This window comes from Megalopta genalis, chromosome 5 (assembly GCF_051020955.1).
Source record: "Megalopta genalis isolate 19385.01 chromosome 5, iyMegGena1_principal, whole genome shotgun sequence".
NCBI classification, from domain to species: domain Eukaryota; kingdom Metazoa; phylum Arthropoda; class Insecta; order Hymenoptera; family Halictidae; genus Megalopta; species Megalopta genalis.
The window spans coordinates 3,919,369-3,939,058 of NC_135017.1; the positions used below are offsets into that span (position 1 = coordinate 3,919,369).

At 31.2% G+C, this 19,690-nt stretch overlaps 1 protein-coding gene and 1 long non-coding RNA gene across 4 annotated transcripts in view; one reads left to right on the forward strand and one right to left on the reverse strand.

Moving 5' to 3' along the window:
* Window positions 1-19,690, reverse strand: part of LOC117217497 (uncharacterized) — a 288,454-nt gene that overhangs the window by 254,268 nt on the left and 14,496 nt on the right. The window lies entirely within an intron of this gene.
* LOC117220062 (protein cortex) overlaps window positions 8,637-19,690 on the forward strand; it is a 58,254-nt gene continuing 47,200 nt past the window's right edge. For all 3 annotated transcript variants that reach the window (XM_076521897.1, XM_076521898.1, XM_076521900.1), the window contains exon 1: window positions 8,637-9,177. In XM_076521897.1, the coding sequence (XP_076378012.1) occupies window positions 9,025-9,177 (153 nt within the window). In that variant the 5' untranslated portion in view covers window positions 8,637-9,024. The remainder of the gene's footprint in view (window positions 9,178-19,690) is intronic.

The following is a 19,690-nucleotide window of genomic DNA, read 5'->3' on the forward strand; positions in this document are numbered from 1 at the left end:
TAGATTATTTGCTACTTTGTCCAAGCTTGCCTAGCTTCTTGTCACATTGTTTAAGACTGCCTAGCTTCATTGCTACTTTGTTCGAGATCGCCTAACTTCCTTGTTACTTTGTTCAAGATAGTCTAGCCTTTTGCTACTTTGTTCAAGTCTGCCCAGTTTCCTTGTTACTTTGTTCCAGTTTACCTAGCTTTCTTACTACTTTGTTCAACATTGGCTAGCTTTCTTACTACTTTGTTCAAGATTGGCTAGCTTTCTTACTACTTTGTTCAAGATTGGCTAGCTTTCTTACTACTTTGTTCAAGATTGGCTAGCTTTCTTACCACTTTGTTCAAGATTGCATAACTTCCTTGCTACCTTGTTCAAGATTACCTATCTTCATTGCTACTTTGTTTAAGATCGCCTAGCTTCATTGATACTTTGATCGAGATCGCCCAACTTCCTTGTTACTTTGTTCAAGGTAGCCAAGCTTTTTCTACTTTGTTCAAGTCTGTCCAGTTTCCTTGTTACTTTGTTCCAGTTTACCTAGCTTTCTTACTACTTTGTTCAAGATTGCCTTACCTCCTTGCTACCTTCTTCAAGATTGCCTATCTTCATTGCTACTTTGTTTAGGATCACCAGGTTCATTGCTACTTCGTTCGAGATCGCCTAATTTCCTTGTTACTTTGTTCAATATAGTCTAGCTTTCTTTATACTTTGTTCAAGGTTGTCTAACTTCCTTGCTACTTCGTTTAAGATTGTCCCAACGTTGATACGTTTCTTTACAACTTTGTTTTCAGCTTCTTTGTTGCCTACTCAATTTGTTACAATTTTGTTGATGTTTCGCTTCCCGTTTCTTGCCACACTGCTATAGGTTACTTAACTTCTTTGCTGCGTTGTTTCCTGCTATTTGATTCGTTGCTGCTTTGCATCTTGTTGCTATTACTTTGTGCATTTGCTACTTTGTTTGCTTGCTACTCTTGCTCACCGTTACCTCCCCCATCCTAACAGATCGAAAATATCGATTCTTTTTGTTTTGATTTTCTGAAAGTTTCAACTGTATCGAATGTTATATGAAAGCGATATTTCGAAATTCGAACATTTAGCAGCTGAAGGTTAAGTTTGAAAAATCTTTCCGTACCAAAGGGAAAGGTTACCTTAAAACTTCTTTGGTTTTTCTCAAAACTACACTTTTCAACCTCGTCACAAAATATCCGGAACTATACATCCGATTTATTTCAAATTTTGTGTTGGTATTTTGCATAGATTAATCTACAATGTAGCGTATGTTTTTTTTATATGACGATTATTCCATTTTTTATAATCATTTGGAGTTAATTTTTAGAAACAAAAGCAGCTGTTTTTTTTCAAACTGCGGCCACTTCAACTCGTATGCTCTATTTTAAATAGTGATTTCTAGTCTTTTATTAAACAACAAAATTGTAATTCGGATATGACCATTTTTACTTTTAATAAAGTAAAACAAAGCTGAAACTTAAATTTATATGCTTTTAGAAGGACTGAAAGCTAATCTTTACTTTAAGGGTCCGGAGATTTTTGTCTTTTTCGTGTATATTCTTATAGATTTTGTCGAGAAAGCACAAAAAAATTCAAATCCCAAGGTGCGCAAATCATTGGTTCAAAAGTTGTACGCCTTCAAAGTTGACGAATTTGAAGCGTTTTTGACATGTTAGCGCGACGCCACATTGGTACGTGAATTCTCCTCAATTGTCCTTCAAGTTATAAAGAAAAATGGACAATTTGGGAAGACGAGATGTCATTTTTCAAGCCTTGCGGCTCATTTTTACAGTCGCCGATTATCGAAACCAAGCGTAAGGCTCGAATAATTGTATCACCACTTCTAAGATTGTCCATTTTTGTTCACAAGCTGAGGGACAATTGGGGAGAACTTATTATACTCCTTACAGAGGCATAGTTCCATAAGTGTTGCTGCTAGATGGCAGCACAAATATTTAAAAAATTGCTCAGAAGAGCCGGTAGATGGCAGCACAAGCATGCATGAGTAGTCGTTTTAATATAATAAATTCGAATGCTCCATATTTTATTCGGCTAATATTTGCTTTAAGGTTAGCTTGCCTCAATTTCGAGCGCGTGTAACTTTTGAACCAATGGTTTGCGCGTCTCGGGACTTGAATTATCGGAGTTTTCTCGACGAAATCTACGGAAGTATGCATAAAATAGCAAAAAATCTCTGGACCGGTAAAGTAAAGTTTAACCAAAGAACATATATCAGCAGGCATTTTCGCAACGGCACGAAACACCTGTGGCTGCCGAGTGAACTCGAAAGCCAGCAACGAGCCGACAACTCGGAGCTACCCTAATTTCGCGAGCGTTAGACCGCGCGATATTTTATCCGAAACGAAATCTGCCGCGGCACGAATGCAAACGACTTCCACACGAAACCTCCGTAAAGGATTTCCAAGCGAATTCCGCAGAAATTCCTTCGCTTCTGAGAGCACCGGCTCGTTCGTCGCGGGCCACCGCGACTGGAGAACAGTTCCGGGCTCCGCCCGATTGCCGCGCAACCTGCGATTATTGATGGAATCTCGGTGAACGGCGATTCCTGGGACGCGCGCACCGCGTTCTCCTCCGTTCTCCTGGTCGTCGCGTCGCCTCTACCCACGCTGCCCCACGTACCGGCTTAATGAACGACGTCGAAACGTTTCGACACGTTCAAATTGCCACGATGATCCCCCACATTCCGTCCTCCTCTTAACTGCACGCCTGCACATCTACCCGGCCAGGGCGTCCTCCTGCAACATCTACGGTCACGATTCCGCCGTTCGATGCCGGAAGGGCGTTTGTGACAATCGTCAGTTTCGAGAACTGTATCTGCGAATTATACGAGGATCGCTGGCAGTTGCGCAATCCCGTGACTGTCGGCCGCAGGAAGAATGATATATTGCAATAAAATTGCTATTGTGTTGTGCTGTTCGTGTCGACGATGGTCGACAGTTCTTTAGAAAATTTTATCAATTTTCTGGATAACATTATAATTGCGATTGCGATTGATTTATATATATATGATATTTATACTTTTTTCAACAGCAATCGCAATCGCAATTATAATGTTATCCAGAAAATTGATAAAATTGTATTAAATATATATTTAATGATAAAATTATATAATATATACGTATATATTTGACCTTATTTAAAAATTGACTGTAATTTTAGTATCTATTTTAAAATCAACAATTTGGACGTTATTTATGAAATACATACTTTATTGTATTATTCTATTACAAAATCTATGCATTTCATACTTAATGATCTAATGTAATTATATTGTAATTTCTATATCAAATCAATTAGAATTAAAATTTCTATTTAAAAATTAATTACAATTAAAATTTCTATTTGAAGATCAATTACAATTAAAAAATTTCTATTTAAAAATCAATTATAATTAAAATTTCTATTTAAAGATTAATTACAATCAAAATTTTTATTTAAAGATTAATTACAATTAAAATTTCTATTTAAAGATCAATTACAATCAAAATTTTTATTTAAAGACCTTTTACAATTAAAATTTCTATTTAAAAATTAATTAGAATGGTAATCTCTACTAAAAATCTACTGGAATTAAAATTGCTATTAAAGATCAATTATAATTGCTATTAAAAATCAGTTGGTTCCGATTAAAAATCAATTATAATTATTATCCATTAAACCCTATCTAAAAGTCAATGATAATTATTTTCTAATAAAAATTACAATTCTAATTGATTTTCAACAGTACTTTTTATCAGGTTTTGAATAAAAATTTCCCTTATAATTGATTTTTCACAGAAATTAGAAATATAATTGATTTCTCATCGAAATTTTAATTGTGGTATATTTTTTTTAGAAAATATTATAACTGACATATAATAGACACAATTATAATTGCTTTTTAAAAGAAAATTTTAATAGTAGTAGATCTTTAAAAAATTAGTTCACGATTTTCTCGCAAACCAGTGTAAGTTCCAAACAATACAAAAGTTATTCTATACTTTTTTCATGTTTTTTTCTCAAAGGCTGGTGCCCATATGTACATATCATTCGGGGACACCCTGTACATATTGTACGTATTAATTTTTTATTACCGAGAGTAAAATTGTTTGACAATAGTACAGGATACGGATATAAAAAAAAATTGTGTTTCAGCAAGGAAATTCGATTTGCGGAGCACTTCGCGGCGTCGGACGGGTCTGTTGCGGATGCAGCAAAGTTGCAATCCGTCATGCGAGCAGCGACAGGGTAATAATTACGGGCGGGCTACCGGCCGATGGGGAAATGAAGGAGCAAGGCGAAAGACGGCTTGTACGACTAAATTGATAGAAGTCTATTACCTACATATAGTTACGCACAGAACTGTTTACTTGGAAACGCTAGTCAACCGTTGCGTTCAGCCGCGTTAATAATATGATATGCGGTTGCACTCGGTTGCAATTCTAGGGTAACGTAACTGGGAAATGGAAGAACCATTAAATATGCAAAATTGTCAAAAAGGAGAACGAGTTCGTCTGGCAATTATAATTGCTTGATTACTAGACTGTGGATCTATATGCATTTACGGCGATCACGCATTTCTAAAATGTAAGAAATTAGGAGTATTAAGAGACATCGATGACATTTTTAAATTGAACTTATTATCTTGGTTTCTATTAAGTAATATATGGAATGTGGAATGTGCATGTACTGAGGATTTTTATGGAAAATAAACATGTTCTAATTCAATTGTAGGAAAGAGAAATTAAAAAAAAATGCATTTCTCCTTTTAATAATAAATTGAACTAATAAATTGAGGAGAAGATGACAGTGTTAGTAAATTTTTCTAATTTGTTTACATTCTCGGAATTTTTATAATTACTCGTATATCATAAATGCATAAAATCCGAAGTTCGATGATTGTGAATAACGAAAAACAGATTTCGGTCAGATATTGCTATTGTTTATAACTGAAAACATTCGACTCGAAATAATATTTTTATGCAGCGATTTTTTTTTATATGGACTTTAACAGGTGCGATTTGCACATTTTTAAAATATAAGGTAACAACCATATTAGCAGATATTGTTGGCATTTTAATTCCATTTCTACGATAAAATGTTTTCTAGTAAGTGAATTCAATTTATCATTCCGATTTTCATTAAATTTTACGTGAAAAATGGAATTTTTATAATAATCTGCAATCTATTAATTATTGAAGTGTTTTAAGGTTTATAATCATATTTGTTATATTGGTATTGTTTCGTATTGTTTTTTATACTGCAAACACGAAAAAGAATCTATTTTCAATGGAGAAAACAATTTTATAGATGTAGTTCGTAATAATATCTTCACTTGCAGGAAACATTTATTAAATAATATAAAACGAAAAAATTGTTGAACAAGTTTACACACAAAAGTTCTTAAACAAAGAAATTGTTAAATTGTTTGATGATTAAGTAAGATTCTATTTAATTTAATACTATGACAGTTCAGTGCTTTAATGATTTTTAATTGGTTTAATTCCACGATTATCAAAATATTCAATAATTAAATAATTCACTAGTTGATTTGATATTATGATAGCTGAATCCTTCAATTGCTCTTAATTTGCTCGATTGTCCAATTGCTCGATAACTAAATAAATTACCAGTTGATTTGATCTAGTGATAGTTCAATGCTCCAATTGTTCAAAATTGTTAAATTATATTCGATAATTAAGTAAGTTGCTGGTTGAATTGACAATGTTTACACTCAAAAGTTCTTAAACAAAGAAATTGTTAAATTGTTTGATGTGTAAGTAAGATTCTATTTAATTTAATACTATGACAGTTCAGTGCTTTAATGATTTTTAATTGGTTCAATTCCACGATTATCAAAATATTCAATAATTCAATAATTCACTAGTTGATTTGATATTATGATAGCTGAATCCTTCAATTGCTCTTAATTTGCTCGATTGTCCAATTGCTCGATAATTAAATAAATTGCCAGTTGATTTGATCTAGTGATAGTTCAATGCTCCAATTGTTCAAAATTGTTAAATTATATTCGATAATTAAGCAAGTTGCTGGTTGAACTAACACTGTGTCAATTGTTCTTAATTGTTACACGACCAATTAGTTCGACGGTTAGAGAAACATTTGAATATTTCAATTAGGAATCTGTACAACTTTTCTTTTCTAAATCACAATTGCAACGTTGCATCCAACAGTTTCAAACACACAGCTGCCGGACATAGCAGATAGCTGCAGTTCAAAGTGCAGCAGCATGCAACGCAATCCATTGAGAAACGTTTTAGGAACTGGAAAATTCGACGGTCAAGTGAATCGTCCTAGGATTCGTTTAACGAAGGGTGTTTTGTCTGATCCCCCCGTAGCATTCGACCCTCGCCTCTTTCAGGATTGGATAGGCAACCCCATGCCCAACCCCCGTAGCATTTACGATGGCCGAGGGTGTTCTTCGTTCTCCCTCCCTTCGACGAATCCAAAATGGGAACTGGTTTTCATACGATTATGAACGCGAGATGTAAGAGACGGCAAAGGACAATAGGGACAATAAAAGATCGTAGGACAATAGTTTCTTTGGAAATGATTTCGTTGACAGTTGCTCTAAACGAGAATACGTGTGTGCGCGCGTGTATGCGCGCGCGTGCGTATGGAAATACGTGGGCATCAATAGCCATGGAAAATATTCTGTTTTATATTATTTGTTCACTTCTCTGTTTCGTTTTCTTTTGAGATTACAGCAGATGATACCTAAATCATTATTTTTATTATTTATTATTTCTGGCATTCGTTTAATCTAAAAACGTTGTGTAACGCAGTGTTCGTTGCATTCTTTTCAGTACAAGCATTTTTGTAAGACGATGATTATAATATAGTAAAATGCTGTTCAAGTGCAAATTACGTTTGCACCCGCTATAAATGCGATTAATATCGATAATTTTATACTTGAGTAAATAATCGCTAATATAACATGTTCAATATCAATCATTTTCAGTATCAATATTCTTTAATATATTCCAAATGAATGAGTGACAATATTAATGTAATACAATATCACAATAATCTACAACATCAATAATCGAGAATATCAATATTTTTCAATGCATTCAACACGAATAATCTACAATATTAATATTCAATAATGAATTCAAAATCAATAATCTGCAGTATTAACATTTTCTAACGTATTTCATGTCAGTAGTTTCCAATATGAATATTCTCTATTAAATTCAGTATCAACGATCTTAAGTAACAGTAATCTACAATATCAATATTTTTTTATGTATTTAATATCAATAATCTACAATATTAATATTCATAAATGTGTTCAACATCAATAATCTTACAATAAACCTACAATACCTAAAGTATCAACATTCTTTAATGAATTCATATAATATAAATAATCTGGAACATATACATTTTCTATTGTGTTTAGTATCAACAATCAATAATATCAATATTTTCTAATGTATATAATATTCATATTCCCTAATATATTAAATATTAATGATCTATAATATCAATATTCAGTAATCTATTCGATATCAATATACTCAATGTATTCAGTCTCAATAACAATATCAATAATAACACAATATCAACAGTATAAATATTCTTTAATGAATTCAATGTGAATAATTTGGAATATCAATATTTTCTAATAAATAGAATATTAATATTCGCTAATGTATTAAATAATTATGATCTACAATAATAATATTCTCCAACGTGTGCAATATTAATATTCATTGATTTATTAAATATTAATGATCTACAATATCAACATTCAGTAATATATTCAATAACAATATTCTCAAATGTATTCAGTCCTAATTATTCACAATAAAAATATGAACAGTATAAATTTTCTCTAATCAATTCAATACGAATAATCTGGAATATCAATATTTTCTAACGTAGACAATATTAATATTAACTAATGCATTCAATACCAATAATCTTCAATATCAATATTTTCTAATGAATAAAATATTAATATTCAATATGATGTATTAAATATTAATAATAATAATAAATATTAATAATTAACAATATCGATATTCAGTAATGTATTCGATATCAATATTTTCTAATGCATTCAATGTTATTAATCTACGATATCAATATCCCCAAATGAGTACAATATTAATATTCTTTAATGAATATCAGTCTCAATGATCCACAATAACAATATCTAGAACATAAATGTTCTCTAATGAATTCATATGAATAATCTCGAATATCAATACATATTTTCTACTCTTTTCAATATCAATAATCTACCATATCAATAGTCTGAAATGAATACGAATGAATTCAATACGAATAATCTACAATATCAACGTTCATTAACAAACGCATTATTAATTATTTACAACAGCAATTTACTCTAATTGATTGAATATTAATAATTTACAAAATGACCGAAAATGTCGCATTCTCGACTTTCAAGATACTTCCGAGGATTGGTTTCGCCTCATCTAGTGTTTCCCGTCACGTCTCAAACGTCGACATCTCGATATTTTCGATATACCTTGCACACCTCTATAAATTACCTAAGCTGCGGAGAGCCCACGTATCGTTAGCACAGAGCTATAAACACAGCTATCGATAGTTCTCTATTTACATTTTCGAATACTGTCCACCGAATGATTCAGTCGAACGTTGTCCCGTGCAAAAGTCGGTTTCCCCTGCCCGTTTCGAGGTATTTAAAATTGCTTCCAGTAGTTTCGCGAAATTTGTGCAATATTTCGAGATCAGTGTTCGGATCACACAGTGTCGCGTGTTTCAATTGTTCGATCGTTTGATTCAATTTTCATCGTACAATAAAGTGCAACAAATAATTAAGTGTAAAAATGATTATACTGTGTAGATTTCACTGATCGTTAAATTAAAATTAATACTGCAAAAGTTAATGAAAATTGATGACAGTAGTTTTACAGAAAATAATAAGCTATAGTATCGAATAAGTTATTCATCTGTTCGAAATTTTTATGTAAAATTTTCGACAATCGTGCACGTACATTAACAGGGTAATTAATGATAAACAGTACGAAAAAAATGCGAAGAATTCACTTGCCATTACAAAATCAAGAGATCGAAGTAATAGCAGAAAATGTTGACGGCACTCCGACCGCCACAGGCCTTTGCAGATTCCCGAGATTACGCTTGCTGGACAAGATTTTGAGATCGGTGGGCATTTATATTACGTTTATTATGCATTTTTACATTACGTTTATTGTGTACTTATATTTTACGTTTACACAAGCGAGTACTTTTACGTAGAAAATAATGAGCTGCATCGATAGATGCAACAAAAAATATGCGATTCCATTTTGAAAAATGAAGTCGACCTTCGAATCGTCTTTACGCGTCGACCTAGATAAGCCTTATTAATTTCGGATCATCTGATTCCGGAAACTATTCAACTTTTACTTGAACTCAGTTAATCATTTTTCATTATATAAGTATATCAGTATACTTTTAACGTATATAATATTTAATTAGTTTGCCCATTGCCTTATTCGCCCTTTTGCCCTTTCCCCTATAATATCGTGTCAGACTTGTGATAAAGATTTTGAACATGATCTATTAAATATATACGGTTACTCAGATTTTTCAAATCGAAATTAAATTCTACTCATCTACCATTAATATTGAAAAATTGAAATAACGATCGCCATATAGTAAATATATATGTATACATATATTTCTTCTGTCTGGCATAGGAATGTATTAGTAACAAGCAGATGCTAATCAATGCAGCTATGAAATAAATCGTAGTCCAAAGGATTAATATAATACATCGTCGATAATGTAATCAATTGAACATTGCAATGGATGCTTGAAATGTTTACGGGCGGAAGCCTCGATCTTCATCTTATTTTTTCTGTACTATCAAATTCATTTAGGTCGATTGCGTCATTGGTATTCCTGGCACGATTTAAATTGGTCACCCTGTAGAAATGATAGAAATGACAGAAATTATTGAAATGACAGAAATGATAGAAATGATAGTAATAAGAGAAATAATAGAAATAATAGAAATAATAGAAATAATAGAAATAATAGAAATAATATAAATGATAGAAATGATAGAAATGATAGTAATAACAGAAATAACAGAAATAATAGAAATAATAGAAATAATAGAAATAATAGAAATAATAGAAATAATAGAAATAATAGAAATGATAGAAATAATAGAAATAATAGAAATTATAGAAATTATAGAAATAATAGAAATAATAGAAATAATCGAAATAATATAAATGATAGTAATAACAGAAATAATAGAAATGATAGAAATAATAGAAATGATAGTAATAACAGAAATAACAGAAATGATAGAAATGACAGAAATTAAATTCAATTAATTAACTTCGATAAATGTTCATTCGAAATAATTCGAATAATGCCCGACTCTGGTTCGTTGCATTTCGCGTATCTGAGTTCAGTTTTCCCCTGGATGCAACGCCCATTACGAGTCGAAACGAAGCAAAGTAAACCAAAACAAACGAAAGGAAGGAAGATTTCGAAAAATTTGAAGAACGACCGAGAAAATTCTCCGTACGTAACAAGAACTATGTAGCACGCCCACGCGACGGCCGCGGCGACAACGATCTCCTCGGCCCTGTTGCGCAAGCATCGTCGTCACGCGACGATCCCGGAGGTTCCTCGTGAAAACGGTTCCTTTTGTTCTTTTCCCTAGCCTCGGCCTAGGCTCTCCACGTGCGATCTGCTCGAATCTCGAAGCCGAAGCCGAAGCCGAAGCCGAAGCCGAAGCCGAGCGTTTGTGCGTGCCGGCTCGGGCTCGCACGCGAGCTCGGCCCGGGTTCACGCACGATTAAACGCGGATCGGATCTCGATCGCGCGAGGAACCCCGGCTTGCGAATTCTGAGCAGCGCTTGCCGTTTGATTCCCCGACGATTTATTCCCTCGTTAACCCTTTTGAGGAGCGAGAAAAGTCCGGTCGCCGGGAATTAGGTTTTAGACACGCGAGCTTTCGATGATAGTTTGTCTCGTGCCGTGGAACGCGGGGAAACCGTTTTACTGTTCGAATGAGATTGTTAAAGAAGGTTTGTGAAATGTGTACTAGGCTAAGGTGCCTATTACTGTTATAACAAGCTCTAGTTGCACTCCTTTCCACTAATTCCTTTTGATTTCTTTGGAGATAACGATACCTGAATAGCCATTTTTTGATGCGTTTTGAAATATGGAAAAAGATGAGTGACTGTGTGTAAAAATTATACAAAAATTAAGAACAAAATTGATGATCAATGCGTTTTATAAAATTATCTTAGATATGTTAAATTCGTATGAATTAAATTTCTTAATATACTTCAGAATTTACATTGATTTCATTAAATTTTACGATATATGTATAAGAATTTGTCCCGATTTTATTGAGTTTTATGATAATTATATGTTTGGATGAAATATTTCTCAATATTTGCTTTATTTTTCAATAAAGTATTATATTTCTCAATAGATAATGTTACAGGTAACAATTTACTAACATACGAACTTGGTTTATTTTAATTCTGTGATTTATATTTGTCAAGAAATGAAGGTACATACATTAATCTATTAATTTATTAATTCAAGTACATTAATTTCTAGCAGATATAATAAACTCGTACCATTTCCCTGAAATTATGTTTATTAATAGATGAAGTTACATGTCTCAATTCATGAACTTATATAATTTGTCAATTTACGAATTTATTTTTGTCAATTTACAAATTTATATTTGTCAATTTAAAAAATTTATATTTGTCAATTTACAAATTCATCTTTATCAATTTACAAATTTATATTTGTCTCAGTTTACAAACTTATCTTTACCAATTTACACATTTATATTTGTCAATTTACAAATTCATCTTTATCAATTTACAAATTTATATTTGTCAGTTTACAAATTTATCTATTAAATTTGTCAATTTTCAAATTTATCTTTTGTCAATTTACAAATTTAAATTTACCAGTTTACAAATTAGTATTCATCAATTTACTAATTTTTATTGAACAAATTATAACCAAGAAAATGGATTATTGTTAAGAGAATCGAGATAAAAAATTTGTCCTGTTTCTTCCAAAATTGAATATTCCGAACGCTAGCGAAGTATCGATGGAATTAGTGTATACCGTTCGAAATTAGCATCTTCGACTAGAAGAATAAGTTGCTATTTCCTCCAGTTCACCTCTCGCGTCCTTTTTAATTAGCCCCGCGTATCGTTCGCTTTATTAATTATACACTTCGCGCGTTATTACACGTGTTTCTGAACCGGGGAACAGGCCAGGTAAATACGTTTAACCGATCAATCAGCCGTTAACCAGAGAGGTAGGCCGTGAGAACGTTTCTTCTTACGCCGAGATCGACTGTCGACGAGAGTTCTTCCTGTGACACGCGGCTTTTTCGAAAGATTCTTCTTTTTCTGTTCAAGCCCAGCCCAACAGGAAACGTTCGCGACAGTGAATAAATTAGGTCTCGAGTTAATTATGGACGAAGGGGCCTTGCGCAGACCGAAAATTGGAGATGCGAGACGATAAAATGAAATTAATTATAATAAATTTTGAGATATTTTTACTTCAGACGGTTTTCGTATGTATCCCTTTCGGGAATATGTTTATATATTTCTATATTTTTATATTTCCATATTTCCATATTTCCATATTTCTATATTTCTATATTTCTATGTTTCCATATTTCCATATTTTCATATTTCCATATTTCTATATTTCTATATTTCTATATTTCTATATTTCTATATTTCTATATTTCTATATTTCTATATTTCTATATTTCTATATTTCTATATGTCTGTTTCTATATTTCTATATTTCTATATTTCTATATTTCTATATTTCTATATTTCTATATTTCTATATTTCTATATTTCTATATTTCTATATTTCTATATTTCTATATTTCTATATTTCTATATTTCTATATTTCTATATTTCTATATTTCTATATTTCTATATTTCTATATTTCTATATTTCTATATTTCTATATTTCTATATTTCTATATTTCTATATTTCTATATTTCTATATTTCTATATTTCTATATTTCTATATTTCTATATTTCTATATTTCTATATTTCTATATTTCTATACTTCTATATTTCTATATTTCTATACTTCTATACTTCTATATTTCTATACTTCTATATTTCTATATTTCTATATTTCTATATTTCTATATTTCTATATTTCTATATTTCTATATTTCTATATTTCTATATTTCTATATTTCTATATTTCTATATTTCTATACTTCTATATTTCTATATTTCTATATTTCTATATTTCTATATTTCTATATTTCTATATTTCTATACTTCTATACTTCTATATTTCTATGTTTCCATATTTCTGTATATGTATATTTATATATTCCATATATTTGTATATTTTAATATTTTTATATTTCTACATTTTCACATTACGATTTGATTGCAATATTACGGTTATTATATAGCTGCACTATCATGATTTCACATGTACACGTGGTTTCGAGGTGTGATAATTCTTGCTGATATAAAATTAATAATAACTCTTTGTACAGATCTGTGTCGTCTCCCTATTATTAGTCTTCCTATTTTTCGTATATTTTTTCCTTCTCCGCATAACTTAACCCTTTGCACTCGAAGCTATTTTAACTGTAAATATAAAATAATTTTTCTCACTTATAGTATTTTTATTTTATATGATAAAATGCATTTTATGCACATGAAATTTACTCTTGGGACTCAGTTACACTCTTAACAATTTTTTAAATCTAAACTTTGTTAATATAAAAATTATCTTAGAACGTGATGTAACAAATTTTAGTGGTGTCTCTGAGTCACCACTCGAGTGCAAAGGGTTAATTACAACTTTTCGTTCAGTAACATAAATTTCTCCTCCTTTCAATCCCATCCGAATTATTTTTTATCCAAACTGCTTTATCCTTGCAACTTATAAGTTATAAATAAACTGCTGGTTTCATGCATTTGTGATAAAAATGAGTACGTCAAATACAAAGTTAAAAAGAAATTGGAAGAATGTATAGATATTGTCACATTATTTTCAACTTATTATTATTAAAAAGATATTTTCATCTAATTTCTATTTCCTGCAATTAACTTAGATAATTTTTGCATTTATTTTGCATAAAAATCCTCAGTCTAGGTTTAGATAATGAACCCGAAATTGCATCGATTCAATCCAATCGTAAGTTAGGTTAGGAACCGGGCAATCACCCTTTTATGCTATAAGTGTTCGCAGATATTTCCTAGTGAATTTTTAGGAACTGTTTCGTTTCAGTTTGCACATCTTAGTTTACGCTGCTGTTAAACTTGTTGAATCAACATTTCCGAAGTTGTAAATGCACGAAGAATACGCAAACAAAATCGTTGAACTTCATTTAAGAACATTTCAAATAAAACGAGTTCCTAATTACAGTGTACGCAGACTTTTTCTACCTAATCTAATTTGTCCACGATCATACTTTTCGCGGCGACTGTGTTTTTCAGTTGCTCGTCGTATTTCCATTGCACAGTCCGCGATGATTTTTGCGGGAATTAAATCACCGTGAAAACGATTTCAATTTCGCAGCGAAAAAGTCGCCTCCCGAGGCGAGCACGGTGCAATTGCATCCGCTTCCCCACATGGTGATGGATTCGCGGGAACGGGATCCGTGTCCGCTTCTTTACGCCTGCCAAAAAAGGCCGGGGCGTGTACGAAATAGAAACGCGATAATTAACCGGTTACCGTCGAAGGGACGTTATTAGGCGGCCCCGTTCGCCTCGTAAACTTTTTCGGTTCGCAATTATTCCTAAAACGGCGCGCCGGGGATGGTTTACGCGTTCGAGGAAGGCGAGCGAACAGGGCGCGACTCGCGTGATCAAAATGATTAAACGGGTGAGAGATCCTCGATTGAGACTCCGCGGGCCTTTTTACCATCGACCCGATTGTCTTAACGGGTTCATTTATGCCGTTTCGGTTAATTAACGACGAACGGCCGCATGGAATTAACGACGAGGCGTGGACTCGCCGTTCATGGTAAATATTATACTTACACCCCACTCGGCGCCATTGTGGCCGGGACACGGTAAAAGCCCCATTAAACCGGGACGATATTTTTAAACAATCGGCGAATGAATTATTCAGTTTTCTGTCAGTTTCCTGGTCGTAAAAAGCTTCATTCTTTTGGCGCGAGGATAGGACCTCCTTATGCTTTTTCATGTACACTCATCGACGAAGGCTAAGAATCTTTATGTACCGTTCGCAATTTAATGAAATTTGATATTTTAACAAATATAATACGTCGTCTTAAATGAAAAGTACGTGGTGCATTTTTTGTATTGCAATATTGTTTTGTTTTGTGCACACGACAAATAAAATTAAATGAAAATAATAAAAAAGTAAAAGAAAATGAAAACAATTTTTTAACTGAAAAATAAAAAAACAAAGTAGAAAAATTGGAGAATGAACATAAGTTTTGTGGAGAGTGGTGTTATGTTTATACATATTTTCATTTATGTTCAAAAAGGGTGTAACTCGTTTGGACAATTACCACAAAAACTTAAACAGAGTACGATATTTGTAATTGATCATGACATGAGTAATTTAGCATTCTTTTTATTTTGCCTACGTTTTTCAATAATTTATACGTTCCTTGCAGGAAATACCTTTTCTTTTTTTTTATTATTAGACATTTCAATTAGACGTTTCGAACCAAGCTTGTTTAATTGTACAGAGCTGTTTGCGACTGCACAAATATATAATATATATATAATAAATATATATCGATTCTTCTAAATTACATCCTTTCGTTCTTGTTTACGGACGTAACAATCTAAACGAATTTCAGAAGTCACTTAGATCTACGAAAAGTAAATTATCGATATTTTCATTTCTCACAAAATTATCTCTACTACAAATTGACATTTGCAAAATACTTGACGAATTATTAGCAACATTCCTCACCAATTACGAACGAATAAAATATTCTACAATTAATCTAATTGCGTGGAACGTTAGTAACCTTATTCTAAACCTATATATATATATATATATAAATCATATATATATATATATATATATAAATCAAGCTTGCGGGAATTAAATTCAATTAATATGCAATATATATATATATATATATACTTGTCAGTCGAATACTTATATAAAATCAATATATATATATATATATACTTGTCAGTCGAATACTTATATAAAATCAATATATATATATATATATATATATATATATATATATATATATATATATATATTGATTTTATATAAGTTTGATTTTCCGTTCATTTAACTACAAGGAACAAATTAAATTCGATAAATGAGAATAAGTTAATTATGATCTAGTTACCGAACTACCTAATTAAAACTTGCAAGTTTTTAGATCAAATGGTCATCGGGAAACAAATTATCGTGTACGGCTCGACAATATATTTAATGCACTAATTTTCGAGTTATTAATAGAATCGCACGGTTCTAATAATCCGAAATAAACGTTCCTCTAAATTTCAATTAGCTTCGATGTTCTGAAAATGTTCGAACACATTCTTAGCGCTCATAACAACTGTGCAATTGCGCGGCTAACTGTATTAATAATTATCGTGTCACGAGCCGATAAGAATGATAATCGATCACTCGATTCGTAATTGAACTGTCAGTGGTTCGAGGCTGACATATCCAGTTCAGTTGCGTTTCAATTTCCCGCGTAACTAAATGCCACGCGATCGACTATGTGCGTTTAATTAGAACGGATGTTGCCGTTGGAAAACAAGAATGTGAACGACTATGACAACGATAATACTAATGTCACGAGGATATGCGTCGGTGCTCCAAAATATGCTTCGCGAATTAAAGTGAGATTAAGAGGGAAATCAATTTCCCAGTGTATCTCATTCGCAGAAATGCTATATTGACATTGAATTCAAATATTTTACTTAACGTTCGTTGTAAACGAATATTTAATACGTTTAATATTGTTAATATTCATTCAATTGAATATTAATTTAAGTGCTTTCAGAAAGAGAGAGAGAGAGAGAGAGAGAGAGAGAGAGAGAGAGAGAGAGAGAGTAAATATTCAGTCGCGAATACTTCAATTCAATATTTGATCGAATACTTTTATTAAATACTTAATCAAATATTTTCACTCAATATTCAGTCAAATAATTTTATTAAATATTTAATCGAATACTTTTATTAAATATTTAATCAAATATTTTCACTCAATGTTCAGGCAAATACTTTAATTCAATATGTATAATAAAATACTTTTATTCAGTATTTAATGGAATACTTGAATGTGCAATATTCAATCGAGTACTTCGTTTCAATATTCAATTGTAAACTTGAATGCCGTGTTCAATTGAGTACTTTAATTCAATATTTAATTGAGTACCTTAATTCAACATTCAATTGAGTACTTCAATTCAATATTCAACTGAATACTTTAATTCAATGTTGAGTTAAATACTTTAATTCAATATTCAACTGAATAGATTGATTCAAAATTTAAATGGATATTTTAATTGAATATTTAATTGAATTTTTTATTTAAGTATTTCACTGATTTTATTTCCGTATTTAATTGAAGACCATAATTAAACACATTACCATAATACTTATGCCATGTAATATTTTAATTTGATAGTTCGAATTAACTTAATGTTTTTTAATATATAGATAATAATATTCATTTAAATGATCACTTAATTCATTGTAAACTTAACATTTTCAGCTAATCATTAATTAAGGAATATTTTAACCTGTCATTCAAATCAATTTAATATTTGACATGTATTATATTATTATTGAAGTAAATGTGTATTTTTAATCTAATATTTTGTCTGAATGTTTTAACCTAATAATTATTTAATTTCATATTTTAACTTGTCATTCAAATTTATTTAATATTTATATGTACACATTAATGTTCACTAAATTTAATATTAGATTAATATTCAAAATTTCCCTTCAACATTGTGACAAATATGTTATTAATGTTCAGTTACATTTAAAAAACTTGTATTAATACTCGATCACATTAATAATGTATATAATATTATATATATAATATACATAATAATATTATATAATATATAATATATTAATAATATATTATATAATATATATCATAATAAAAATTGTATTAATATTCAGTTACGTTAACGGAAGCGTCGGCACAGATATTTTATATTTACGTAGCAAGAATTCACAAGTATTTTGCATAGAAAAAGGCCGAGGACCGACCGGAAATCGACTTGCATCGGGAAAATGCATATTGCATCGTGCAGCTTCGCAAAGGCTGGCTGCATGCTCGTGCCGGTGCTACGGGAACCTCGCGTGAGCAGATTGATAGAAGTTCATTGCATCATTACGCGTGAAACCATGCATTAAGGCACAGGTAGTGCGATGCAACTGGCAGCTCCACGCTCGATGCACATTCCTCCGGACTCGAATTTCCTTTTTCCTTTTCGCCAGCGCTTCCGGACGCCGTTGAAAAAAACTTGTAAGGGCTCTCGTGTCCTTAACGGGAAAATATCTCAATCCGAGCCATCGAAATCATTATTTCACCGAGGACTTTTGCAATATCTGCACTATATTTCACCAACAATGCACTTTCACGTGAAAAGTTCGTTACGGTCACTGATACGTCTCGTTTGTTACTTAATATTAATTTATGTCATGATAAACTGACTTAATGCAAAGATTTTATTATATTGTTCGTTTTAGTGGAATGTGCAACTTCGAAAAAATAAAATATTGTTTTCAGAAACGACGATGCAAAATGCATTTGGAGAGAGAAAAAGTATTGAATGTGTAAATTTATTTGCGTATTTGAGATATTTTAAATGACCTATTATCATTTTTTTAATATAACCTTCAGATTTATAACAGCAAACAATTTTGTGTACAATTTTCTGGTTGTTTATAAATACTTGTGTAAATTATTATATATATAAATATTTATAAAAAATAATATATATACAATTTATACAAATAAATAAATATATATAATATAATAAATAACATATAATGATACCTCTACCGTAGAAAATGTTTGAATACATATTAATTCGTAAATAATACGATAAATATATAGAGGGTGTCGTATATAAATCAATCTCTTTAGTATCTACGAAATAGTACTGAATATATTGATAATACTGAGTAATTAAATTAATAATATCGATAATATTGAAAAGAGCATCAGATAAAAATTAAAAGATTTCAAAAAGTTCATGATTTAACATAACCCGCTTTTTCTAAAATGTATTATATAGGAAGGACATGTGAAGATTAACCAAGGTCTTTTATTTATGTATGTATAGTTTAGCTGTTTAATGAAGCAATGAATACGGAATGAAATGATATAAAAGATTCTGTTTTATATTAATATGTGGAGAGAGAGAGAGAGAGAGAGAGAGAGAGAAAACCGTGTCTGGTATCAAGGCTTATCTTCTATAATCCAATTAACACGTTAGCTGCCAGCATTAGGTACGCTGCTTATCTTAATTGTTAAAATGTTTTGCCGCACGCAACGTCCTTCCTTCACGAATCATTAAAGCAATTTAGCAAAGGAAATATAGTAGACTTCTTGAAGATCGTGTTATAAACTGTGACTTGAACTTTTTGCGCCTACAATAATTACAAAGTCGTTGTCCTTAATAAATTCCATAAACT